General features: G+C 44.2%; 1 protein-coding gene across 3 annotated transcripts in view; it reads right to left on the bottom strand.

Moving 5' to 3' along the window:
- The window catches only part of RECK (reversion inducing cysteine rich protein with kazal motifs), a 677,252-nt gene that overhangs the window by 166,135 nt on the left and 483,470 nt on the right, over window positions 1–27,647 (bottom strand). For all 3 annotated transcript variants that reach the window (XM_073678381.1, XM_073678382.1, XM_073678383.1), the window contains one exon: window positions 8,459–8,581. In XM_073678381.1, the coding sequence (XP_073534482.1) occupies window positions 8,459–8,581 (123 nt within the window). The remainder of the gene's footprint in view (window positions 1–8,458; window positions 8,582–27,647) is intronic.

The raw sequence follows: 27,647 nt of genomic DNA, 5'->3' as shown, positions 1-27,647 counted from the left end.
CTTGTAAAAAACTCCTGAAAGAATAAAGTTACATTAAAACCAAGCACACCATTGTTTTTCTTATGAAATTCTCAATATGTTTGATGTGTCACATGACCCTCTTCCCATTGAAAAAATAAAGTTGGATCCAAAATGGCCAATTTCAAAATGGCCACCATGGTCACCACCCATCTGGAAAAGTTTTCCCCCTCCCATATACTAATGTGCCACAAACAGGAAGTTGATATCATCAACCATTCCCATTTAATTTAGGTGTATCCATATAAATGGCCCACCCTGTAGATATATTGTTAAATAAAGTTTTTTCCTCATGGAAATAAAAAGAAAAAAACTTTAAGTTTGTGAATGTCTTGAGACAGTTCACTGGCTTTACCCATCATGAGATGTTTCCTGTGTGGTATTTTGGTAATGAGACACCTTTTTTTAGGCCATCAGTTGAACCAGCTGATAATATTTTTCACTAAGTGGCTGGATTGCTTTCTAATTACTGATAGATTTCAGCTGGTGGCATGACTTTCCATTTCTATTTGCGCCTCTCTTTCGTCATGCGTTCAATACTTTTCCGTCTGTCTTTTCTCATTATTACACATAACTTAATTAATGGACATCTATGGTTTGATTTCTTTGCCTGTTTGGCTTGGATGGGTTGCTACCTACTAGAGATGAGCGGTGTTCGACTAGAACTGTTCGCCAATCTCAAATTCGAGCTGTTTTGGGCGGTGTTCGAGTTGTTCGACGAACCCGAACGATTTGCAAAAAATTCGGCTGTTCGAGGTTATGTTCGATAACTGTTCGTGCACCAAAAGAGTGTCCTGCATGTCTGGCGCTATTTAGAGCACCAATCATGCAGGGATTGTCTGCCACTCACTGTAATGCCACAGCCATGGTGGTTGTGGCATTACAGTGATTGCCCAAATCGATGGGAACAGTGCCAACAGTGAAACATGAAAAGCCGGCAATTCAGCAGCGGCATACACCGGTACCCGACAATTTAGAACCGAAAGAATAGAGCTTCACACATAGATTAGATAGATAGAAACATGTCAGTCACATATATAATAAGTACAGTGACAGTGTTGGTTACTGTACTTGTCATTTAGTGTAAAGGATTTATCAAAAAAAATAATAGTGTTTTCATGCACCGTCTCTTTAAAAAAGCCGGCCGGCAATTCAGCAGCGGTACCCGACAATTTGGAATAGAAAGAATAGAGAATCACACATAGATTAGATAGATAGAAACATGTCAGTCACATATATATGAAGTACAGTGACAGTGTTGCTTACTGTACTTGTCATTTAGTGTAAAGGATTTATTTAAAAAAATAATAGTGTTTTCATGCACTGTCTCTTTAAAAAAGCCGGCCGGCATTTCAGCAGCGGTACCCGACAATTTAGAATAGAAGGAATAGAGCATCACACATAGATTAGATAGAGAGAAACATGTCAGTCACATATATAATAAGTACAGTGATAGTGCTGATTACTGTACTTGTCATTTAGTGTTAAAATAAAGGATTTATTTAAAAAAAAATTGGCGTGGGGTTCCCCGTAATTTTAGGCTCTAGCGGAGGTTAAGCAGACGGCTGGGGCAGATGTTTGAAGCCTGGGAAGGGGGTAATACCCAGGGAGCTTCCCAGGCTACTAATATCAGCCCCCAGCGGAATACCTAGCCTTTACTAGCTATTAAAATGGGGGACCCCCCCAAAAAAAATGACGTGGGGTCCCCCCTATTTTAATAGCTAGCAAAGGCTAGGCAGACAGCTGGGGGCTGATATTAATAGCCCAGGAAGGGTGCCATGAATATTGGCCCCCTCCCAGGCTAGAAACACCAGCCGTCAGCCGCCCCAGAAATGGCGCATCCATAGGATGCGCCAATTCTGGCACTTAGCCTCGCTCTTCCCACTGCCCTGTAGCGGTGGCAGTGGGGTAATAGGGCTGGGGTTGATGTCAGCTTATAATGCCAGCTGACATCAAGCCCAGGTTAGTAATGGAGAGGTGTCTATAAGACGCCCCCATTACTAACACCATAGTCAAAGTTAAAAGAAAACACAAACACCCAGAATAAAGTCCTTTAATTGAAATAAAGACACAATCCTTTATTGTTCTAAATTAAACCATACTTACCACCACGCCCATTCCAGCTGAAGCCAACGATCTCCTGCAATAAAAGTAAAATAATAAAGCAACCTCATCCTTACCTTTCCATGGTTCCCACGACAGCTTCAGCTCTGCTACATCGAGATGACAGGCTGGACCGCAGCAGAACGCTGCCATCCAGCCTGTCATCCCGCAGACACTGAGAAGCGCAGGCATGCTTGCGCTCCTCAGTGTCTCGCTGTGACGGCATCCAGATGAGCCGACAATGAACTCGGCTCATCTCATGCACGTCACTGACAGCGTGGGAGAATTCTCCTGCACTCAGCGCTTCAGCGTGAGAATTCTCCCACGCTGTCAGTGACGTACATGAGGTCAGCTGAGTTCAATGGACATGAATGAGCTCACCTCATGCACGTCACTGACAGCGTGGGAAAATTCTCACGCTGAAGCGCTGAGTGCAGGAGAATTTTCCCACGCTGTCAGTGACGTGCATGAAGTGAGCTCATTCATGTCCTTTGAACTCAGCTGACCTCATGTACGTCACTGACAGCGTGGGAGAATTCTCACGCTGAAGCGCTGAGTGAGGGGAGAATTCTTCCACGCTGTCAGTGACGTACATGAGGTGAGCTGAGTTCATTGGACATGACCTCGGCTCATCTGGATGCCGTCACAGCCAGACACTGAGAAGCGCAAGCAAGCCTGCGCTTCTCAGTGTCTGCGGGATGATAGGCTGGATGTCAGCGTTCTCCTGCGGTCCAGCCTGTCATCTCGATGTAGCAGAGCTGAAGCTGTCGTGGGAACCATGGAAAGGTAAGGATGAGGTTGCTTTATTATTTTACTTTTATTGCAGGAGATCGTTGGCTTCAGCTGGAATGGGCGTGACGGTAAGTATGGTTTAATTTAGAACAATAAAGAATTGTGTGTTTATTTCAATTAAAGGACTTTTTTCTGGGTGTTGTGTTTTTTTTAAATACTTTACTAGAAATTCATAGTGGTCATGTCTAATATTGGCGTGACCCCATGAATTTCGGGCTTAGGGCCAGCTGATAATGCCAAGCTGGCCCTAACCCCTTTATTACCCAGTGAGCCACCGCACCAGGGCCCTGGATGAGTTGGGTACAGCGCCAGAAGATGGCGCTTCTATGAACGCGCCATTTTCCGGGGTGGCTGCGGACTGCAATTTGCAGCGGGTGGGACCCAGAAAGCTTGGGCCTCCCTGCGCTGCAGATTCCAGCCCCCAGCTGCCTAGTTGTACCTGGCTGGACACAAAAATAGGGTGAAGCCCCACGTATTTTTTTTTTAAATTATTTCATGAAATTCATGAAATAATTAAGGAAAAAAGGGCTTCCCTGTATTGTTGTGTCCGGCCAGGTACAAATAGGCAGCTGGTGGTTGGGGGCAGCCCGTTCCTGCCTGCTGTACCTGGCTGGACACAAATATAGTGCGAAGTCCCACGTCAATTTTTTTTTAAATTATTTCATGAAACTAGATGGTGGCCCGATTCTAACGCATCGGGCATTCTAGAATATGTATGCGGCAGACCCGGCGCAATCAGCAGAGCGGTGTTTAAATTTGGCGCCAAAATCGCTGACTGGTCGCGGCCAGCAACCGCGACCAATCAGCAAAGCGGTGTTGAAATTTGGCGACTATATCACTGATTGGTCACGGCCGGCGGTCGCGACTAATCAGCAGAGCGGGGTTTAAATTTTGCGCCAATAATGCTGATAGGTTGTGGTCGCGACCAATCAGCAGAGCGGTGTTTAAATTTGGCGCCAATAATGGTGATTGGTCACGACCTCGACCATTCAGCAGAGCGGTGTTTAAATTTGGCGGCAACAATGTTGATTAGTCGCGGCCGGCGGTCGCGACCAATCAGCAGAGCGGGGTTTAAATTTGGCGCCAATAATGCTGATAGGTTGTGGTCGCGACCAATCAGCAAAGTGGTGTTTAAATTTGGCGCCAATAATGGTGATTGGTCACGACCTCGACCATTCAGCAGAGCGGTGTTTAAATTTGGCGGCAACAGTGTTGATTAGTCGCGGCCGGCGGTCGCGACCAATCAGCAGAGCGGTGTTTAAATTTGGCGTCAAAATCGCTGATTGGTCGCGGAAGGCAACTGTGACCAATCAGCCGAGCAAGGTTTAAATTTGGCGCCAATACTACTGATTGGTCGCGGATGGCGACCGCGATCAATCAGCAGAGCGGTGTTTAAATTTGGCGCCAATAATGCTGATTAGTCGCGGCCGGCATCCGCGACCAATTAGCAGAGCAGGGTTTAAATTTGGCGCCAATCTCGCTGATTGGTCGCGGCTGGAGTCAGCGACCAATCAGCAGAGCGTTGTTTAAATTTGGCGCCAATCTCACTGATTGGACGCGTCTGGCGTCCGCGACCAATCAGCAGAGCGTTGTTTAAATTTGCCGCCAAGCTCGCTGATTGGTCGCGGCCGCTATTTAAATGTGGCGCCCAAATCGGTGATTGGTCGCGGGCAGCGTTCGCGACCAATCAGCAGAGCGGTGTTTAACTTTAGTGCCAAGATCACTGATTGGTCGCGTGCGGAGAGCGCGACCAATCAGCTAATCGTATTGGTGAGGACCGGGGAGCGCCGCTGCCTGGTCGGATACTTCCGTTGCGAGAAGCCGGGAGATGAGCAACTGCTCGCAGCAGAAGTATCCCGACCCGCAGCGCCGCTCCCCGGTCCTCCCTTGACACCCTAGCCGCTGATGTCCCCACAGTATCCGCATGGTGTTACAAAGATCCGGACATTTGTGTTAAAAATCGCTGATTGGTCGCTGGCGCTGCCCGCGACCAATCACCGATTTGGGCGCCAAATTTAAATATCGGCCGCAACCAATCACCAATCTTGGCTCCACATTTAAACACCGCTGTGCTGATTGGTCACCGACGCTGGGCGCGACCAATCACCGATTTTGGCGCCACATTTAAATAGCGTCCGCGACCAATCAGTACAGCGGTGTTTAAATGTGGAGCCAAGATGGGTGATTGGTCGCGGCTGATATTTAAATTTGGCGCCCAAATCGGTGATTGGTCGAGGGCAGCGCCAGCGACCAATCAGCGATTTTTAACACAAATGTCCGGACCTTTGTAACACCATGCGGATACTGTGGGGACATCAGCGGCTAGGGTGTGAAGGGAAGACCGGGGAGCGGCGCTGCGGGTCGGGATACTTCTGCTGCGAGCGCCCGCTCATGTCCTGGGTTCTCGCAGCGGAAGTATCCGCACAGGCAGCGCCGCTGACATCCAGGCGGCTAGGGTGTGAAGGGAGGACCGGGGAGCGGCGCTGACATCCAATTGGTCGCGGCCGCTATTTAAATGTGCCGCACAAATCGGTGATTGGTCGCCGTCTTGACCGCGACCAATCACTGATCTTGCCGCCAAAGTTAAACACTACTGTGCTGATTGGTCGCGGACGCTGCCCGCGACCAATCACAGATTTGTGCGCCAAATTTAAATATCGGCCGCGACCAATCACCGATCTTGGATCCACATTTAAACAACGCTGTGCTGATTGGTCGCGGCCGATATTTAAATGTGGCGCCCAAATCGGTGATTGATCGCGGTCTTGGCGCGCGACCAATCACTGATCTTGCCGCCAAAGTTAAACACTACCGTGCTGATTGGTCGCGGACGCTGCCCGCGACCAATCACCGATTTGTGCGCCAAATTTAAATATCAGCCTCATGCACGTCACTGACAGCGTGGGAAAATTCTCCTGCACTCAGCGCTTCAGCGTGAGAATTCTCCCACGCTGTCAGTGACATACATGAGGTGAGCTGAGTTCATTGGACATGACCTCACCTCATGCACGTCACTGACAGCGTGGGAAAATTCTCCTGCACTCAGCGCTTCAGCGTGAGAATTCTCCCACGCTGTCAGTGACGTACATGAGGTGAGCTGAGTTCATTGGACATGACCTCACCTCATGCACGTCACTGACAGCGTGGGAAAATTCTCACGCTGAAGCGCTGAGTGCAGGAGAATTCTCCCACGCTGTCAGTGACGTGCATGAGGTGAGCCGAGTTCATTGTCGGCTCATCTTTATGCCGTCACAGCGAGACACTGAGGAGCGCAAGCATGCTTGCGCTTCTCAGTGTCTGCGGGATGACAGGCTGGATGGCAGCTTTCTGCTGCGGTCCAGCCTGTCATCTCGATGTAGCAGTGCTGAAGCTGTCCTGGGAACCATGGAAAGGTAAGGATGAGGTTGCTTTATTATTTTTCTTTTATTGCAGGAGATCATTGGCTTCAGCTGGAATGGGCGTGATGGTAAGTATGGTTTAATTTAGAACAATAAAGAATTGTGTGTTTATTTCAATTAAAGGACTTTATTCTGGGTGTTTGTGTTTTTTTTTTACTTTGACTACGGGGTTAGTAATGGGGGTGTCTTATAGATGCCTCTCCATTACTAACCTGGGCTTGATGTCAGCTGGCATTATAAGCTGACATCAACCCCAGCCCTATTACCCCACTGCCACCGCTACAGGGCAGTGGGAAGAGCGAGGCTAAGTGCCAGAATTGGCGCATCCTATGGATGCACCATTTCTGGGGCGGCTGATGGCTGGTGTTTCTAGCCTGGGAGGGGGCCAATATTCATGGTACCCTTCCTGGGCTATTAATATCAGCCCCCAGCTGTCTGCCTAGCCTTTGCTAGCTATTAAAATAGGGGGGACCCCACGTCATTTTTTTTGGGGGGTCCCCCATTTTAATAGCTAGTAAAGGCTAGGTATTCAGCTGGGGGCTGATATTAGTAGCCTGGGAAGCTCCGTGGGTATTACCCCCTTCCCAGGCTTCAAACATCTGCCCCAGCCGTCTGCTTAACCTCCGCTAGAGCCTAAAATTACGGGGACCCCCACGCCAATTTTTTTTTAAATAAATCCTTTATTTTAACACTAAATGACAAGTACAGTAATCAACACTGTCACTGTACTTCTTATATATGTGACTGACATGTTTCTATCTATCTAATCTATGTGTGATGCTCTATTCTTTCTGTTCTAAATTGTCGGGTACAGATGCTGAATTGTCGGCCGGCTTTTTTAAAGAGACGGTGCATGAAAACACTATTATTTTTTTTAATAAATCCTTTACACTAAATGACAAGTACAGTAAGCAACACTGTCACTGTACTTCATATATATGTGACTGACATGTTTCTATCTATCTAATCTATGTGTGATTCTTTATTCTTTCTATTCTAAATTGTCGGGTACTGAATTGCCGGCCGGCTTTTTTAAAGAGATGGTGCATGAAAACACTATTATTTTTTTTAATAAATCCTTTACACTAAATGACAAGTACAGTAACCAACACTATCACTGTACTTATATATGTGATTGGCATGTTTATATCTACCTATGTGTGATTCTCTATTCCTTCTATTCTAAATTGTCGGGTACCGCTGCTGAATTGCCGGCCGGCTTTTTTAAAGAGACGGTGCATGAAAACACTATTATTTTTTTTAATAAATCCTTTACACTAAATGACAAGTACAGTAAGCAACACTGTCACTGTGCTTCTTATATGTGTGACTGACATGTTTCTATCTATCTAATCTATGTGTGATGCTTTATTCCTTCTTGTCTAAATTGTCGGGTACCGGTGTATGCCGCTGCTGAATTGCCGGCCGGCTTTTTTAAAGAGAGTGTCTTCTGAGCAGTTTGTCAGCTTTTGGACACCTTTGAAGGTGTTTTCTATGTGTTTCTATGTGTTTTTGTTTGCCTGCCATTGGTTTTAACGGTGTTCGACGGTGTTAAAGGTGTTCGACGAACCGAACCGAACCCGAACACTACGGGGGTGGCTCAACACTACTACCTACATCAGGTAAGAATTTCATGTCATTAGAATCTTTAGAAATATATTTACTTGAAAATTGGTGACGTGTTCAATACTTATTTCACCAACTGTATATGCCAAAGAGCAAACCAAAAACAAAAGAGGGAACAATCAGAACTAAACAATAACATGGATGTATGAATGTTGCCTTATACTATATTCAGCTATGAGGGGGCTGTTTGAAAGCTTGCTGAGATAACTTAACCAGGAAGTTTAGACCTGACATCTGCAAGGATTTAGGTTATTTACATACCAGGCAGGCCACCCTCCCCAACCGCCCCCAATAAACACTCATCAAAACATAAAAGACTTTGGGAAGTGTTTTGGTGTTTGGTGTTCTCAGGTCAGTAGTTATCCATTCAGGCATTTCAAGTTATTTGATTTTCACTACTTAGATATTTCTTATTGTTGCCTAGTATTCTGCATTGTACTGTTTGTGTTTATTTACTGCTTGTGTCTTCTTTTGTATTTGTGTTTTTTTTTTATCAGGAAAAAAGTAAGTTAAGTTCTTACCAGTAAACATGCTGCGATCACTGTCAGAGCTGAGTTCATTTATACACTGTCGCTTAGAGCATTGGACTTTACCAGCAACACATGAACAGCTATTACAGGCAACTTTGAAGAATGTCCCATGATCTGTTAAATAAGACAGTTATACATTGAATAAATCAATATGCTTATGACTCTTCAAAGTATTTAAAGGGTTAAGGGTAGTGATGAGCAAACATGCTCGGGTAAGGTGTTATCCGAGCATGCTGGGGTGCTAAAAGAGTATCTTCGGCGTGCTCGAAAAACATGTTTGCGTCGTGCCAGTTGCACGTCTCGCGGCTGTTAGACAGCTGCCACGCATGCAGGGATTGTTTGTTTGTTAGACAATCCCTGAATGTGTTGCAGCTGCCTAACAGCTGCGAGACATGCAACCGCGGCTACGTAAGCGTGTTTTTCAAGCACGACCAAGATACTCGGTTAGCACCCGACCATGCTTGGATAACCCCTTATCCGAGGATGCTTGCTCATTATTATTTAAGGGTTATGTCATGACAATCTCTTTGTCATAAGCAGAGGAAATCAGGGAACAGCAACTCATATGTCATAAAAGGGATGAATTTTTGTCTGTTTTAACTGCCTCCAGCATATTTATAGAGGTTAATTGCTTTAAAAAAAATGACCAGTTGCTAATCTAATCATCACTCACCTGGCCTAGTTAGGATAGGGTCAGACGGCCCAACAGTCCACCATGATGGCTAATTGCTGGAAGACTTTGTTTAAAAATCATGCTGTCATTGGCCCTCCACATGTTGCCACTCCACCACCACCACCACACTGTCTCACCATAGCCTTAGGCTGTATATTGACTGCACAACCAAGATGTTAGCCAGCATCTGGACCATGGCATTATGAAATACATCAAGCTAGCACTTACACTACGCACAAATAGCAATGAAGTGTATACATTTCACACTGTCCCTATTATGTATGCACCTAATCTTAAGAGTAAAATCTTAATTTACACTAAAGTCATAGCAATAATAATCCTCACTAGAGAAGAGTCTAATATGTTTCTGATGGATGAAACAGATGGAAACAGATTATTGTCAATTAGTCAAACAAAAGACTAATATTAGGTAAATATATTAGGTTTGAGAATATGTGATTATTGAATAGGATTAAGGTTCACATAGGGGAGATAGAGAATTATAGAGACAAGTGCTTCTCACTAAATTAGAATATCATCAAAAAGTTAATTTATTTCAGTTCTTCAATGCAAAAAGGGAAACTCATATTATATAGTCATTACAGAGTGATCTATTTCAAGTGTTTATTTCTGTTGATGATTATGGCTTACAGAAAATGAAAACACAAAAGTCATTATCTCAGTAAATTAGAATAATTAACAAAAAACACCTGCAAAGGCTTCCTAAGTGTTTAAAAAGGTCCCTTAGTCTGTTTCATTAGGCTCCACAATCATGGAGAAGACTGCTGACTTGACAGATGTCCAGAAGGCAGTCATTGACACACTCCACAAGGAGGGTAAACCACAAAAGGTCATTGCTAAAGAAGCTGGCTGTTCACAGAGTGCTGTATCCAAGCATATTAATGGAAAGTTGAGTGGAATTAAAAAGTGTGGTAGAAAAAGGTGCAAAAGCAACCGGGATAACCACAGCCTTGAAAGGATTGTTAAAAAATGGCCATTCAAAAATTTGGGGGAGATTCACAAGGAGTGGACTGCTGCTGGAGTCATTGCTTCAAGAGCCACCACACACACAGATGTATCCAGGACATGTGGCCCAAGGTGGTGTTTTCAGATGAAAGTAAATTTTGCATTTCATTTGGAAATCAAGAGGGAGATGCTGCCACCCCCAACTGTGAAACATAGAGGTGGCAGCATCATGTTGTGGGATTGTTTTGATGCAGGAGGGACTGGTGCACTTCACAAAATAGATGGCATCATGAGAAAAGAAGATTATGTGGCAACACTTAAGCAACATCTCAAGACATCAGCCAGGAAGTTAAAACTTGTGGATGTAAGCTTTTGACTTTGCAGTAAGTAATAAAAATGCCTTAAACATTCTCTCTCTCATTATTCTGGCATTTGGCAAGTATTAAAAATTATGGTAACAGTAACTGACCTAAAACGGGAAAGCTTTATTCTGATTTCATGTCAGATATTGAGAAAAACATGCATATGTGTCTTTTTAGGCTGTGTGCCCACGATGCGTTTTTGGTGCGGATTTAGGCTGTGTGCCCACGTAGCATTTTTCAAGCGTATATGCTGCGGAATTTCCGCAGCGTAAACGCTTGAAAAACGCATGTATATCCGCACCCCATGGTCCCCAATGGGATTCCGCAACTTCTATGCACATGCTGCGGATTTTTCCGCAGTGTTTATGCCACGTTCAAAAATCCGCAGCATGTCATTTAATTTTGCGTTTCCGCAAGCGGAATTGCCTTTGTCCAATGCATAAAAAACGCAAGGCAATTCCGCATGTGGAAAACGCGTGATAAACGCGCGAAAAATGCGCGATAAACGCGTGCGGAATTCCGCATGCGTTTTTCCGGGAGAGGACTTGCATTTATGCAGCAGAAATTTTCTGCTTCATAAATGCAACGTGGGCACATAGCCTTACAGCGCGTAAACGGTCCAGAAATGCATTGCATACCTTATCCCATGATTTCCTATGACATTCTGCAAGTTCTGTGCACATGGTCAGGATTTTTTCTGCACGGATTTTACTCACAGAAAAAATCCAGACATGAGCAATTCTTGTGCGTTTCTGCATGCGTATTTGCCTATACAATGCATTGGAAAAACGCATGGCAAATCCGCATGCAAAAACGCATCAAATACACGTCATATACCCGTCAAAAACGCATGGAAAAACCGCATGCGTTTTTCTGCCAAGGAGATGCAGAAATGCTCAGGAAAATTTCTGCTTCATTTCTGCATCGTGGGCACTAAGCCTTATATAGTATATGTACAGTTGTACTCAAAAGTTTACATACCCCGGCAGAATTTTTCCTTTCTTGGCCTTGTTTCAGAGAATATGAATGATAACAAAAATACTTTTTCTCCACTCATGGTTATTGGTTGGGTGAAGCCATTTATTGTCAAACTACTGTGTTTTCTCTTTTTAAATCTTAATGACAACCAAAAACATCCAAATGACCCTGATCAAAAGTTCACATACCCCAGTTCTTAATACCATGTATTGCCCCCTTTAACATCAATGACAGCTTGAAGTCTTTTGTGGTAGTTGTGGATGCGGTTCTTTATTTTCTCAGATGGTAAAGCTGCCCATTCTAAATTTGCAAAAAGCCTCCAGTTCCTGTAAATTCCTGGGCTATCTAGCATGAACTGTGCGCTTGAGAACAACCCAGAGTGGCTCAATGATATTGAGGTCAGGAGACTGAGATGGCCACTCCAGAACCATGAGTGGAGAAAAAGTTTTTTTGTTATCATTCGTATTCTCTGAAACAAGGCCAAGAAAGCAAAAATTCTGCCGGGGTATGTAAACTTTTAAGCACAACTGTAAACTTCTGGTTTCAACTGTGTGTATATATATACACTACTCAAAAAAATAAAGGGAACACTCAAATAACACATCCTAGATCTGAATGACTGAAATATTCTCATTCAATACTTTGTTCTGTACAAAGTTGAATGTGCTGACAACAAAATCACACAAAAATCATCATTGGATATCAAATTTATTAACCAATGGAGGCCTGGATTTGGAGTCACCCCCAAAATTAAAGTGGAAAAACACACTACAGGCTGATCCAACTTTGATGTAATCTCCTTAAAACAAGTCAAAATGAGGCTCAGTATTGTGTGTGGCCTCCAAGTGCCTGTATGACCTCCCTACAATACCTGGGCATGCTCCTGATGAGGTTGCAGATGATCTCCTGTGGGATCTCCTCCCAGACCTGGACTAAAACATCCGCCAACTCCTGGACAGTCTGTGGTGCAACGTGACGTTGGTGGATGGAGTGAGACATGATGTCCAAGATGTGATTATTCGGATTCAGGTCTGGGGAACAGGCGGGCCAGTCCATAGCTTCAATGCCTTCATCTTGCAGGAACTGCTGACACACTCCAGCCCCATGAGGTCTGGCATTGTCCTGCATTAGGAGGAACGCAGGGCCAACCGCACCCACCAGCATATGGTCTCACAAGGGGTCTGAGGATCTCATCTCGGTACCTAATGACAGTCAGGCTACCTCTGGTGAGCACATGAAGGGCTGTGCGGCCCTCCAAAGAAATGCCACCCCACACCATTATTGACCCACTGCCAAACCGGTCATGCTGAAGGATGTTGCAGGCAGCAGATCGCTCTCCAGGCCGTCTCCAGACTCTGTCACATCTGTCACATGTGCTCAGTGTAAACCAGCTTTCATCTGTGAAGAGCACAGGGCGCCAGTGGCGACTTTGCCAATCCTGGTGTTGTGTGGCAAATGCCAAGCATCCTGCATGGTGTTGGGCTGTGAGCACAAACCCCATCTGTGGACGTCGGGCCCTCATACCACCTGCATGGAGTCGGTTTCTAACTGTTTGTGCAGACACATGCACATTTGTGGCTTGCTGGAGGTAATTTTGCAGGGCTCTGGCAGTGCTCCTCCTGTTCCTCCTTTCACAAAGGCGGAGGTAGCGGTCCTGCTGTTGGGTTGTTGCCCTCCTACGGCCCCCTCCACGTCTCCTTGTGTACTGGCCTGTCTCCTGGTAGTGCCTCCAGCCTCTGGACACTACGCTGACAGACACAGCAAACCTTCTTGCCACAGCTCGCATTGATGTGCCATCCTGAATGAGCTGCACTACCTGAGCAACTTCTGTGGTTTGTAGAGTCCATCTCATGCTACCATGCGTGTGAAAGCACAACCAACATTCAAAAGTGACCAAAATCAGCCAGAAGCATTGGTACTAAGAAGTGGTCTGTGGTCCCCACCTGCAGAACCACTCCTTTATTGAGTGTGTCTTGATAATTGCCAATAATTTCCATCTATTGTCTATTCCATTTGCACAAGAGCAAGTGAAATTGATTGTCAATCAGTGTTGCTTCCTAAGTGGACAGTTTGATTTCACAGAAGTTTGATTTACTTTGGGTTATATTCTGTTGTTTAAGTGTTGCCTTTATTTTTTTGACCAGGATAATATATATATATATATATATCTATATATATATATATATATATATATATATATATATATATATATATATATATATATCTATATATATATATATATATATATATATACAGTACAGACCAAAAGTTTGGACACACCTTCTCATTTAAAGATTTTTCTGTATTTTGATGACTATGAAAATTGTACATTCACACTGAAGGCATCAAAACTATGAATTAACACATGTGGAATTATATACTTTACAAAAAAGTGTGAAACAACTGAAAATATGTCTTATATGTCTTATATTCTAGGTTCTTCAAAGTAGCCACCTTTCGCTTTGATGACTGCTTTGCACACTCTTGGCATTCTCTTGATAAGCTTCAAGAGGTAGTCACCGGAAATGGTCTTCCAACAATCTTGAAGGAGTTCCCAGAGATGCTTAGCACTTGTTGGCCCTTTTGCATTCACTCTACGGTCCAGCTCACCCCAAACCATCTCGATTGGGTTCAGGTCTGGTGACTGTGGAGGCCAGGTCATCTGGCGTAGCACCCCATCACTCTCTCTCTTGGTCAAATAGCCCTTACACAGCCTGGAGGTGTGTTTGGGGTCATTGTCCTGTTGAAAAATAAATGATGGTCCAACTAAACGCAAACCGGATGGAATAGCATGCCGCTGCAAGATGCTGTGGTAGCCATGCTGGTTCAATATGCTTTCAATTTTGAATAAATCCCCAACAGTGTCACCAGCAAAGCACCCCCACACCATCACACCTCCTCCTCCATGCTTCAAGGTGGGAACCAGGCATGTAGAGTCCATCCGTTCACCTTTTCTGCGTCGCACAAAGACACGGTGGTTGGAACCAAGGATCTCAAATTTGGACTCATCAGACCAAAGCACAGATTTCCACTGGTCTAATGTCCATTCCTTGTGTTCTTTAGCCCAAACAAGTCTCTTCTGCTTGTTGCCTGTCCTTAGCAGTGGTTTCCTAGCAGCTATTTTACCATGAAGGCCTGCTGCATAAAGTCTCCTCTTAACAGTTGTTGAAGAGATGTGTCTGCTGCTAGAACTCTGTGTGGCATTGACCTGGTCTCTAATCTGAGCTGCTGTTAACCTGCGATTTCTGAGGCTGGTGACTCGGATAAACTTATCCTCAGAAGCAGAGGTGACTCTTGGTCTTCCTTTCCTGGGGCGGTCCTCATGTGAGCCAGTTTCTTTGCAACGCTTGATGGTTTTTGCAACTGCACTTGGGGACACTTTCAAAGTTTTCCCAATTTTCGGACTGACTGACCTTCATTTCTTAAAGTAATGATGGCCACTCATTTTTCTTTACTTAGCTGCTTTTTTCTTGCCATAATACAAATTCTAACTATCAGCTGTGTATCCACCAGACGTCTGCACAACACAACTGATGGTCCCAACCCCATTTATAAGGCAATAAATCCCACTTATTAAACCTGAAAGGCACACCTGTGAAGTGAAAACCATTTCCGGTGACTACCTCTTGAAGCTCATCAAGAGAATGCCAAGCGTGTGCAAAGCAGTCATGAAAGCAAAAGGTGGCTACTTTGAAGAACCTAGAATATAAGACATATTTTCATTTATTTCACACTTTTTTGTTAAGTATATAATTCCACATGTGTTAATTCATAGTTTTGATGCCTTCAGTGTGAATGTACAATTTTCATAGTCATGAAAATACAGAAAAATCTTTAAATGAGAAGGTGTGTCCAAACTTTTGGTCTGTACTGTATATATACGCACTTCTTATGTGGAAAACAAAATGACGGAGATAACTATCACATACAATGAGATGGTGGACTTGGTTACAACTAATGAGGAAGAAATGGATGCGATCAAGCTTAAAATGGCGGACATGAAGGATAGATCACGCCGTAATAACATTAGGCTGAGAGGCATTGTAGAATCTGTTAAATCAGAGGACTTTAAGGAGTTTCTAATGGATTACTTTTATGGCTTGTTACCTGATGCATCATCTTCAGACTTGGTGATTGATCGCGCACACAGATTACCCAAGCTTAAATCACTGCCCTCCTCAACCCCCAGGGATGTTATTGTAAGGAGTCACTGAGGCTATTAACCTGGCTATTAAACTTTTTTCATGTAATGGCGAACATTATGTTGGTTGCACGTAACTCTCCTACCCTGCCAGAGCGCTTCAATAACATTACTCTATTCACAGATCTTTCCGCAGCCACTCTGGCTAGGAGGAAAGCGTTTTCTGACAGCACAAAAATTCTCAGAGACCATGGTATTCTGTATAAATGGGGATTCCCTGTGAAATTAGTGATAACTAAAAGTGGTCTGAAACATGTATCATCTAATCCAGAAGAGGCACTTCATCTTTGCAAAGAGTGGAATTTGATCCGTACTTCCGAAAAATGCTCAGCCTAAAAGACCACCTCCACATCACCTGCAAGAAGAGTGGCAAAACACTCTAAGCAGAAGAAGACGCAACACCCAAAGACTGACTTCCTCTATTTTTTCTTGCTCCCTCCCTCCTCCATATTGAAGACCATATAAGATAGTACTCTTTGGTCTAATGAGAAGAGTTCTATCCTAGAAAAGAGATGTTTGCACCTGTGCTTTTTGTCTTTTTTCTTGCCTATTTCAGGTTACATAACATAAGAAACCATAGCTGACACATATCTTTCTGAACTCCCCATACTTGGACCCCCGTTACAAGTTCAGGAATCGTCAACTCCTGAGCCAACTGACATTTTGGTTAGACTTTTTCAAGTTTGTGTGTTTTTCATGTTAGTGTCAAATTCTATTGTTAATATGCTCTGGTACATTCTCACATTATGCAAACCCTGCTACTACTATTGAAACCTTTATCTCAATTTTCCAATCAATCCTGTCCATAGCAATATGTTTAATATAAATAATGGTGATTAAGATTGTAACTTTTAATGCCAAGGGATTTAATTCTCCATACAAAAGGTCTATGCTGTGGAAAGAAGCCACCCAAACAAATGCAGATATCCTATGTGTTCAAGAAACACATCTCAATAACACTGACCTTACTAGACCAAAAAAAAAAAAAAAGATTCCCTCACATAATTTCGGCTCCTGCAACAAAAAAGAAAGGGGGCGTCTCTACTGCGGTTAAGAGATTCAGTTGCGTTCACTATAAATAAACAGATGATAAATGATAATGGTAGATATATAATTTTGAACTAATTAATAACATACAATATACATTGGTCTCCCTCTATTAACCGAATTTTCACCAATATAAATTCCTAAAAAAAGTAATCACCCTTTCCATAAAAAATAGGACAAGCTCTCTTGTCATAGTGGGGGATTTTAACCTATCCCTGTTGCCCTCTATGGACACTACTTCAAAGAATGTAACTAATAATCCCAATCTGTTAACACATTTCCTTCATGCACATGAGTTGTATGATATTTGGAGATTACAGAACCCTTCAGAAAGGGACTACACATTTTTTTCACACACCCATAAAATCTGTACAAGAATAGATCATGTTCTGATAGATAAATCTCTTCTAACCAAAATAGATAAAGCTAGAATATCCGACATTAATTGGTCAGACCACGCACCTATCACCTTAACAAAACATGAACAATTCGTCTCATTTCCTAATCCAATTTGGAGCCTCAATAACTATATATGAAATCAACCTCTCATATTCACCCCATATCTCTCAAACTATTCAGGACTATTTTGAAATTAATGATAATAAAGAAGTTTCAGACACCACTGTGTGGTGTGCCCATAAAAGCAACGATACGAGGCTAATTCATTAAACAATCATCACACAATAAAAGAAACAGACAACTCTTATACACATCTATACAGAGTAATGTAGGTACTCTTCACAGACAATAAGATCTTATTCTCTAATACAAGAGCTCTAGAAATCTCTAAACTTCATAACCAACTTCATGAGATGAACTTGTATAACCACGAACAAGCACTTAAAAAACTCAAAATATCCTTTTACTGGCAAGGCAACAAACCAGGGGCTCTTTTGGCCAAACAAATCAAATCTCAATCTCTCAAATCTCGCATACCATACTTATTGTCCACAAATAACTCTAAACTAATGGATCCCCAAGACATAGCCAATGAATTTGCATCTTTCTATCATAATCTGTATAACCTGAAACTAAATTATAAATCTTCTCAACCCAACACTGATAAAATATCCTCCTTTTTAGATAACTTCCATAGCTAACCCCAGAGCAATTAAAACCACTTAGTCAACCATTTCACTCACAGGAAACACCCAACGCTATAGACTCACTGAAACTTAATAAAGAACCTTGCCCAGACGGCCTCACAAATGAGTATTTTAAAAAATATAAGTTACTGCTCACCCCGTATTTGGTAAAACTCTATAATGAGGTTTCTGGGAAGGAATCCTTTCCTAAAGAAATGCTCTAAGCCTACATTATTACCCTACATTATTACCCTACCCAAACCTCCTAAAACACCTGATAACCCGGTTAATTTTAGGCCAACATCGCTTTTGAATATAGACTTAAAACTATATGCCAAAGTTTTAGCCATTCGGTTACTGGACATCCTGCCAGCATTAATAGGTAGAGATCAGGTGGGGTTTACAAATAACAGCCAAACGAGCGATGGAACCCGACACTTTATCAATATTATCTCGGATGTGGAACTCCGGCTAACGCCTTCTCTGCTCGTCACTTTGGATGTGGAGAAGGTGTTCGACCAGGTTCACTGGGGTTACCTTAGAGAAGTACTAAAAAATGTTGATTTTTCTGGACCTATTCTATCAGCTATTCTCGCACTGCATACGGTTCCATCGGCACAAATTAATACTTCAGGAGTATTATCCAACCCCGTCTTAATTACCAACGGTACACGGCAAGGTGCCCATTATCCCTTCTGATCTTTACTATGCTAATGGAGCCATTTGCCCAATCGATTAGATCATCTCCCCAAATATTAGGCATCCGAGTAGGGGTAACTGACCATCGTATTGGATTATTTGCAGATGATGTAATTTTATGTGTCTCTAACCCCCACAAATCATTAGAATAAATTATGCATATAATTAACTAGCTATTGAACCCGTTCTACGCCCGGGTGGCGAGCATTTTTATTGGTATATGGTCTCCCATGCTGGTATGTGCTGCCCCCCTCCTGGCATTTGTGCTGCCCTCATCCTGTCCCCACCATCCTATCCTGGTATGCATGGCACCCCTCATCCCCATCCTGGTATGCATGGCACCCCTCACCCCAATCCTGGTATGCATGGCACCCCTCAAACCCAATCCTGGTATGCAGGCACCCCTCAAACTCAATCCTGGTAAGCATGGCACCTCTCACCCCCAATCCTGGTATGCATGGCACCCCTCACCACCAATCCTGGTATGCATGGCACCCCCTCTTCCCCAATTCTGGTATACATGGCACCCCATCCCTCATCCCTATCGTGGTATGTATGGTATCCCTCATCCTGGTATGCATGGCCCCCTCATCCCCAATCCTGGTATGCATGGCACCCCTCATCCCCAATCCTGGTATGCATGGCACCCCTCATCCCCAATCCTGGTATGCATGGCTCCCTCATCCCCAATCCTGGTATGCATGGCTCCCTCATCCCCAATCCTGGTATGCATGGCACCCCTCTTCCCCAATCCTGGTATGCATGGCACCCCTTCTTCCCCAATCCTGGCATGCATGGCACCCCTCATCCCCAATCCTGGTATGCATGGCACCCCTCATCCCCAATCCTGGTATGCATGGCTCCCTCATCCCCAATCCTGCAATGCATGGCTCCCTCATCCCCAGTCCTGGTATGCATGGCACCCCTCATCCCCAATCCTGGTATGCATGGCACCCCTCATCCCCAATCCTGCTATGCATGGCTCCCTCGTCCCCAATCCTGGTATGCATGACACCCCTCATCCCCAATCCTGGTATGCATGGCTCCCTCATCCCCAATCCTGCTATGCATGGCTCCCTCATCCCCAATCCTGGTATGCATGGCACCCCTCATCCCCAATCCTGGTATGCATGGCTCCCTCATCCCCAATCCTGGTATGCATGGCTCCCTCACCCCCATCCTGGTATGCAGGGGCCCCTCATCCCCAATCCTGGTATACATAGTAACCCTCAACCCTATCCTGGTATGTATGGTACCCCTCATCCTGGTATGCATGGCACCCCTCATCCCTATTCTGGTATGTATGGTACCCCTTATCCTGGTATGCATGGGACCCCTCATCCCAATTCTGGTATGTATGGCCTCCTTATCCCAGAAACCTGGTATGCATGGCACCCAATCCCTCATCCTTATCCTGGGTTGCATGGCATCCCTCATCCCTATTTTGGTATGCATGATACCCCTCATCCTGGTAAGCATGGCACCCCATCCCTCATCCTGGTATGCATGGTACCCTGCATTCCTATCTTGGTATGTATGGTACCCCTCATCCCTATTCTAGTATGCGTAGCACCCCTCACCCCCAAATCCTGGTATGCATGGTCCCCTCACCCCCCAATCCTGGTATGCATGGTCCCCTCACACCCCAATCCTGGTATGTGTAGTACCCATTACCCCCCAATCCTGGTATGCATGGCTCCCTCATCCCCAATCTTGGTATGCATGGCTCCCTCATCCCCAATCCTGGTATGCATGGCACCCCTCTTCCCCAATCCTGGTATGCATGGCACCCCCTCTTCCCCAATCCTGGCATGCATGGCACCCCCTCTTCCCCAATCCTGTCATGCATGGCAACCCTCATCCCCAATCCTGGTATGCATGGCACCCCTCATCCCCAATCCTGGTATGCATGGCTCCCTCATCCCCAATCCTGCAATGCATGGCTCCCTCATCCCCAGTCCTGGTATGCATGGCACCCCTCATCCCCAATCCTGGTATGCATGGCACCCCTCATCCCCAATCCTGCTATGCATGGCTCCCTCATCCCCAATCCTGGTATGCATGGCACCCCTCATCCCCAATCCTGGTATGCATGGCTCCCTCATCCCCAATCCTGCTATGCATGGCTCCCTCATCCCCAATCCTGGTATGCATGGCACCTCTCATCCCCAATCCTGGTATGCATGGCTCCCTCATCCCCAATCCTGGTATGCATGGCACCCTCACCCCCATCCTGGTATGCAGGGGCCCCTCATCCCCAATCCTGGTATACATAGTAACCTTCAACCCTATTCTGGTATGTATGGTACCCCTCATCCTGGTATGCATGGCACCCCTCATCCCTATTCTGGTATGTATGGTACCCCTCATCCTGGTATGCATGGGACCCCTCATCCCAATTCTGGTATGTATGGCCTCCTTATCCCAGAAACCTGGTATGCATGGCACCCAATCCCTCATCCTTATCCTGGGTTGCATGGCATCCCTCATCCCTATTTTGGTATGCATGATACCCCTCATCCTGGTAAGCATGGCACCCCATCCCTCATCCTGGTATGCATGGTACCCTGCATTCCTATCCTGGTATGTATGGTACCCCTCATCCCTATTCTAGTATGCATAGCACCCCTCACCCCCCAATCCTGGTATGCATGGTCCCCTCACCCCCCAATCCTGGTATGCATGGTCCCCTCACACCCCAATCCTGGTATGTGTAGTACCCATTACCCCCCAATCCTGGTATGCGTGGTCTCCTCATCCCACATTTCTGGTATGTGTGGTACCCCTCACCCCCGTAATCCTGGTATGCATAGTCCCCTCACCCCGCAATCCTGGTATGTGTGGTCCCCTCACCCCCCAATCCTGGTATGTGTGGCCCCGTCATCCCTTTCACACTGTACACACATACAAAAAAATAAACAGTTATACTCACCTTTCTTCTCTGTGCTCCAGCGCTGCTGCGTCCTGTTCTGCCGGAGGCTGGGGGAGGAGTGCGGCACTGGAGCACCGCGCTGTCCGGCGCCATTTTGCTGAAGACACACTGCAAATGTGTCTTCAGTAAAATGGCGCCGGATAGCGCTATGTGCATGCGCCGATCCGACGCCTCACTCCTGCCCCAGTCTTCGGCAAAGAGAGGCGCCGCGGCAACGCTCCTCCCGGTCAGTTAAGTATGTAAGTATGACGCCGGAGATCGCAGTATGCGTTCAGCGTATACCGTGATCTCCGGCGCCATACCCACTCCTCTTACCTGTAAAGGCTGGATGCAGGATTCTGTCTGGAGCCAGACTGCGCGTCGTGCATGCACAGTCTATCGAGGCTTCAGACAGAGATACGCATCCCCGGTTATATTATAGATGACTTCGAGAACGGTAGCTACTACAAAGTAAATGCATCTAAATCATTGATTTTAAATATGGGAATCCCACCTTCTACACAAGCCTCCCTACAGGAGAAATTCCCATTTCAATGGTTGAATAAGTCAATCATATGCTTAGGAATATTATTGACCTACCCAATTAAAAACCTGGAAAACACTAACTTTTCTACACTAATCAATACTATTCATAACGATACCAAAAATTATAGTAAATTTCCCATTTCCTGGATAGGTCATATATCAATAATTAAAATGATGGTTCTGCCCAAAATATTATACTATTTTAGAAACTTACCCATTTTTGTATCCACTTCAACTCTTAATAAACTTCAATCAATTATATCCCGTTTCATTTGGAACAACCTAAAACCTAGAGTCTTCTACCTATTGAGCAAGGGAAAATGGGTTGCCCTAACATCCGGAACTGTCACTGGGCATCACTAATGGACCAACTGAGACACTGGTGGTCGGATGATCGCACTAAGCTATGGGTTGAGATTGACTCACACATTTCTAATTACTCTATTATGTCCGCTCTATTATGGCAATTAATATTTTCTACAATTATTCCAGTTAATTATTCACCGACCATAAAAGAGGCCATTAATACTTGGTTAAATAAAAAGCTGGGGAAGGCAATACTACCACTCAATCGAAATAAAATGCCATTATCAGTATGCAAATACATTATCCCATATCCAAATTTGGAAAAATGGGAACATAAAGGCATCTCCAATATAGGGGAAATTATGCAGGCAAATGGGGTACTTCCTCAACTCTAATAGAAAAATTTCATATTGATAAAAGGGATTCTTTTAAGTATCTCCAATTAAGACATTTTATTGACCAATTCAAGAAGGACAAGCCGCCTTTAAAATCTATGTATGAATATTACTTCCTTAACAATAAGGACTCAGCTAAAGGAATCTCAAAAGCATATACGGCTATTAATTCTTTAACCTTGTCTAACAAGCTTCCATTTGTTGCAAAATGGAGTAAGGATTTAGGATACATTTATAACGAAGAAAAATGGTCACATGCTTTTCAATTACACAAATAAACATTGCATTGAATAAATCATTTAGAGACTTTTAGAAAATTGATGTATAGATGGTATTACACCCCCTACAGATTGAGTAAAATATTCCCACAAGCGAATATTGACTGTTGGAGATGCCACAACAACATTGGTTCACTAATGCATATCTGGTGGGACTGCCCATTAGTACAACACTTATGGATTAAAGTACAGGAGATAATTACGTCAATTATACAATATAAAATCCCATGGGGGCCAGAAGTGTCATTTCTATCATTGAATTTGGATACACTACCAGATGAAGATGCAGTAGTATCATCCCACCTACTGACAGTAGTTAGAGCCAGTTTAGCTCAAAACTGGAAAAGTGACCAACTCCCCTCCATTCTGGAAATCCTTAATAAAATGCATCATAGTTGCGTTATGGAACACATGATAGAGCCGTTTGGGTCAAATATTGCAATTTAAAAACACTTGGGAAAAATGGTTTCAATACTCCAAATATTCGTGTAATTGAGATGGGTTATATACTTTTATTTGAATCAAAATATTTAAATTTTAGGGTTCATGAATGGAGCATAGTTTGTACATTATTAGTTTTCCCTTCTTCGCCTTGTCTGTTTCCCCCCTAACTTTAATGTACAGATGAGAGTGCGGTACACTATAGTAATAATTAGATAAGCCTGATGACAAAATTTATCAAAAGGTGTACTGGTTCAAATAAGACGCTGAAACAAAAGAGTCACAATTATTGATATATCTCTAAGAAGTTTATTTGCACAAATGGTCTTTTCGCTGTTTAACATGTTTTACAACATTTTTTATATCCTATATTATCTTAGTTTAAAGGAGAGATAATATTAATAATGTTTAAGACCTTTGATATAAGATCTTGATGCCAATGGATATTCATCTGTATACTAATGATTGATGTTGTATTTCTATTATCGTTAATAAAAAATATGTTTGAAAAAAAAGAGACAGTGTTCCTGAGTCTACCTCTATGTGTAGAAGAGTGAGCCAATCTACCACAGTTGGTATTAGAAGTCCGGGCAAGATCCCCAGGAAGCAAGTGTGGTGGCTGGGGCAAACTGCATGTCTTGGGTGAAAGCAGCTGTAAAAATGGAACATTGGTCAGACAAAATGGAAGAGCTGATCAAGCACCTGGTCCAAAGCCAGGACCTGCAGCAACAGCTCCAGCAGCAGCAACAGATTGATCTACTCACAGAGGCAGTTTGTGGCATGGGGGCGGATTCGACCCCAATGTCAGCTGATTATTTCTCTGTCCGTAAGGTGGTGTACAGAGCCTTGCAGAAAATAATGAGGTGACGACACAGAAGCCTTTTTGACTGTGTTTGAAAGGGTCGCGGAAGTTCTGGCGCCATACTTAACAGGGTAACCACAAAATTCTAACTATGATTTGGCTTTACAGGATGCCAAAGAATATGAAAAATTTAAAACAGAATTTTTTGTGCGCTTGGGGGTGACAATGCATATCAGGGCACAATGTGTCTACCGCTGGGCATATCAACATGACAAACTCCCTCACTCCCAAATATTTGATCTGCTGCACCTCATCCCAAAGTGGTAACATCCGGAGTCCTCTACACTTAAAAAAGGGTGGGGCGTCTGAAGTCCAAGGGGGTGATGGAGGTCATCGGGGGATGTAATTTGCTGGAGATGTCATAGCCCAGTTGCAGAGCTCGCAAAGCAGTTCCGTTGTTTGTCTCTGGAGCTGAATGACCTCCGCTGTGAGGGTCAGCAGCAGCATCAGCGGTTACAGGTCACCAATATGGGGGTCTCTGCAGGTAGGCCTGTCCACCCTGAACCCAAGGTTGCCCTTCCGGACAGGTTTTCAGGAGGTAGGGACAAGTTTTTTGTGTTTAAGGAGGCGTACAAATTGTATCTTTAACTTCGTCCCTACTCCTCCGGAAATGAGGAGCAACGGGTTGGTGTTGTGATCTCTCCATTGAAGGGCAATCCTCAGTCACAGGTGTTTTCGTTACTACAGGACTCGGTTTGTCTCCAATCTGTGGAGGGTTTTTTCGGAGCTCTGACCCTCATCTATGATGACCCTGACGAGTCGCCTTGGCTGAGTCTAGGCTATGTCGCATTCAGCAGGGGATTCGGTCAGTGAAAACATACAGTTCGGAATTCTGTAAATGGGCAACGGATTCCAAATGGAATGACTCAGCCCTTAAAAAGTAAATTTTGTGAGGGGCTTACTGAAAGGTTGAAATGGCTGTATATGAAACTCCTCAGTCCTTGGAGGCTGCCATGTCTTTGGCCATAAGTCTTGATAGACACTTTCGGGATAGACAGGTGCGACCATCTTCTTTGGGGCCTTCTTGCCGGAGTTGTGTACCTCTGCCAGGGGAGCAGTCTGGGGGTGAAAAAGTACTGGGGAGGTGGAGGAACCCATGCAGTTAGGGGGTATCTCTACATCATACATCTCCCTGGAGATTCGCAAGAAAAAAAAGAGTATTATTTTTTGTGGGAAAAAGGGACACTTTGTTGAAACCTGTCCCTCAATACCTAAACAAAAGGAGACTTGATTAACTCTTGGTAGTCTGGAGTTGGATAAACAAGGGGTGCGTTTGTGGCCAAACTGCATTTCCCACTTTGTCCTGACAGCAGAGGTGGTACTAGAGAGCAAAATCGAAAAAAAATCTGTGTTTGTAGACAGTGGATCTGGAGTCAGCATGGTTGATGCTCAGTTTGTGAAAACTCATGGTTGCTGTGCTTTAGCTGAACACCTATTCCCATCTTTGCCATTGACTCGGCGCCACTTGCACAGAAAGCATTTACTCAGACTGTACATAATGTAAAACTGAATGTGGGGTCAGTTCGCTGTGAAATCATCCCTTGCTATGTTCTGGACAATCTTCCTACTCCGATTGTCTTGGGTATACCTTGGCTTGTTAAACATAATCCGTTGGTGCATTGGCAAACTGGGGAGATTATTGAATGGGGAGATTACTGCCATGAGAACTGTCTAGACATTTCCATTGCTACTGTCTCTATGGAAATATTACCTGCTTTTCTGTCTGGTTTTGAGGACTTTTTTTCCTGAGAAGGGGTGTCAGGATTTGCCTCTTCATCGTGATTATGACTATCCCATTAACCAGACCCCCGAAGCTAAACTACCGAAGTCCAGACTGTATAATCTTTCTGGCTCGGAGAGACAAGCCATAAAAGATTTAATTGCGGAATGTCTGGAGAAGGGACATATCAGACCCTCATCTTCGCTCGTGGTGGCAGGGTTTTTCTTTGTGAAGAAAAAAGATGGCGGTCTACATCCCTGTTTAGATTTCCAGGAATTAAATCAAATTACCATCAGTGATCCATATCCTCTTCCTCTGATTCCTGATTTTTTTCATTCAGGTTGTGGGAGCTAAGGTATTCTCCAAGTTGGATTTAAGGGGAGCCTACAATCTGGTTAGAATCAGAGAAGGGGACGAATGGAAGACAGCGTTCAATCCCCGGAAGGACATTTCGAGAGTCTGGTTATGCCTTTTGGTTTGACCAATGCACCTGCGGTATTCCAGCATTTCATAAAATGATATTTTCCATCATTTGGTGGGGAGGTTTGGGTGGTCTATCAGGACGATATCTTGGTTTATTCACCTGATTTTTAGACTCATGTTAAGCAGGTGCTTGAGACATTAAAGGATTACAAACTTTATGCCAAACTAGAAAAATGTGTTTTCGCTGTTCACGGGGTACAGTTTTTGGGGTACTTGTTGTCATCTTCAGGTTTTCGGATGTATCTGGAGAAGATCCGTGCAGTTCTTGACTGGGAATGTCCCAAAAACCTGAAGGCTCTACAACGTTTTGTGGGCTTTACTCATTTTTACAGCAAATTCATCCAAAATTACTCTGTTATAGTGAAACCCCTTACTGACATGACTAAGAAGGGGTCTGATTTTTCCAAATGGTCGGATGCTTTCCTTCAGGCTTTTTCTTCCTTAAAGAATCATTTTGCCACTGCATCTATACTCAACCAACCCGATGTTTCTTAATTCTTTATTGTGGAGGTCAATGCTTCGGATGTCAGGGTTGGGGTTGTGCGGTCTCAGGGTTCGTCCCCTGGTAAATGGCGTCCATGCGCCTTCTTTTCTAAAAAATTGTCTTCAGCTGAGAGAAATTATGACGTGGGTAATAGGGAACTTTTGGAGATCAAATTGGCGTTCGAGGAATGGCGACATTGGTTGGAGGGGGCTGTCCATACTATTACTGTTATTACTGACCATAAGAACCTGTCTTTTATCCAGTCAGCTAAACGTCTCAACCCTAGGCAAGCCAGATAGTCCCTGTTTTTTACTAGGTTCAATTTTGTTGTCACTTTTCATCCAAGGGTCAAAAATATCAAGGCTGCTTGGAGCTTCCCTGGTGGTGGTGATCAGGAGAACCCTTCCCCGATATTACAGAAAGGGGTAGTCATTTTGGCTCTTTATCCTGAACTGAAGGGTGAGATGTTGGGAGGCTCAGGGGGACGCTCCTGCCCTTCAGGAAAGTTATTTGTACCATCTGATCTGCGCCACAAAGTAATGATGGAACATCATAATTCTGTGCTTGCTGAGCATCCAGGTGTTAAGGCAACCGCGGACCTCCTCTCTCGTCATTTTTGGTGGCCAGAGTTGCATCGGGATGTAATTGAACATGTAGCTGCATGTAGGATTTGCACGCGTTCTAAGATTTTCGCATACACATCCGTCTGGTACTCTTCTTCCGCTACCTATCCCTAGTAGGCC

The sequence above is a fragment of the Phyllobates terribilis genome, unplaced genomic scaffold, assembly GCF_046119375.1.
Source record: "Phyllobates terribilis strain yellow unplaced genomic scaffold, ASM4611937v1 Scaffold_4__5_contigs__length_816908805, whole genome shotgun sequence".
Taxonomy (NCBI): domain Eukaryota; kingdom Metazoa; phylum Chordata; class Amphibia; order Anura; family Dendrobatidae; genus Phyllobates; species Phyllobates terribilis.
Note: the sequence above shows the minus strand (reverse complement) of the source record. Positions and strands in the feature narration are given on the sequence as shown.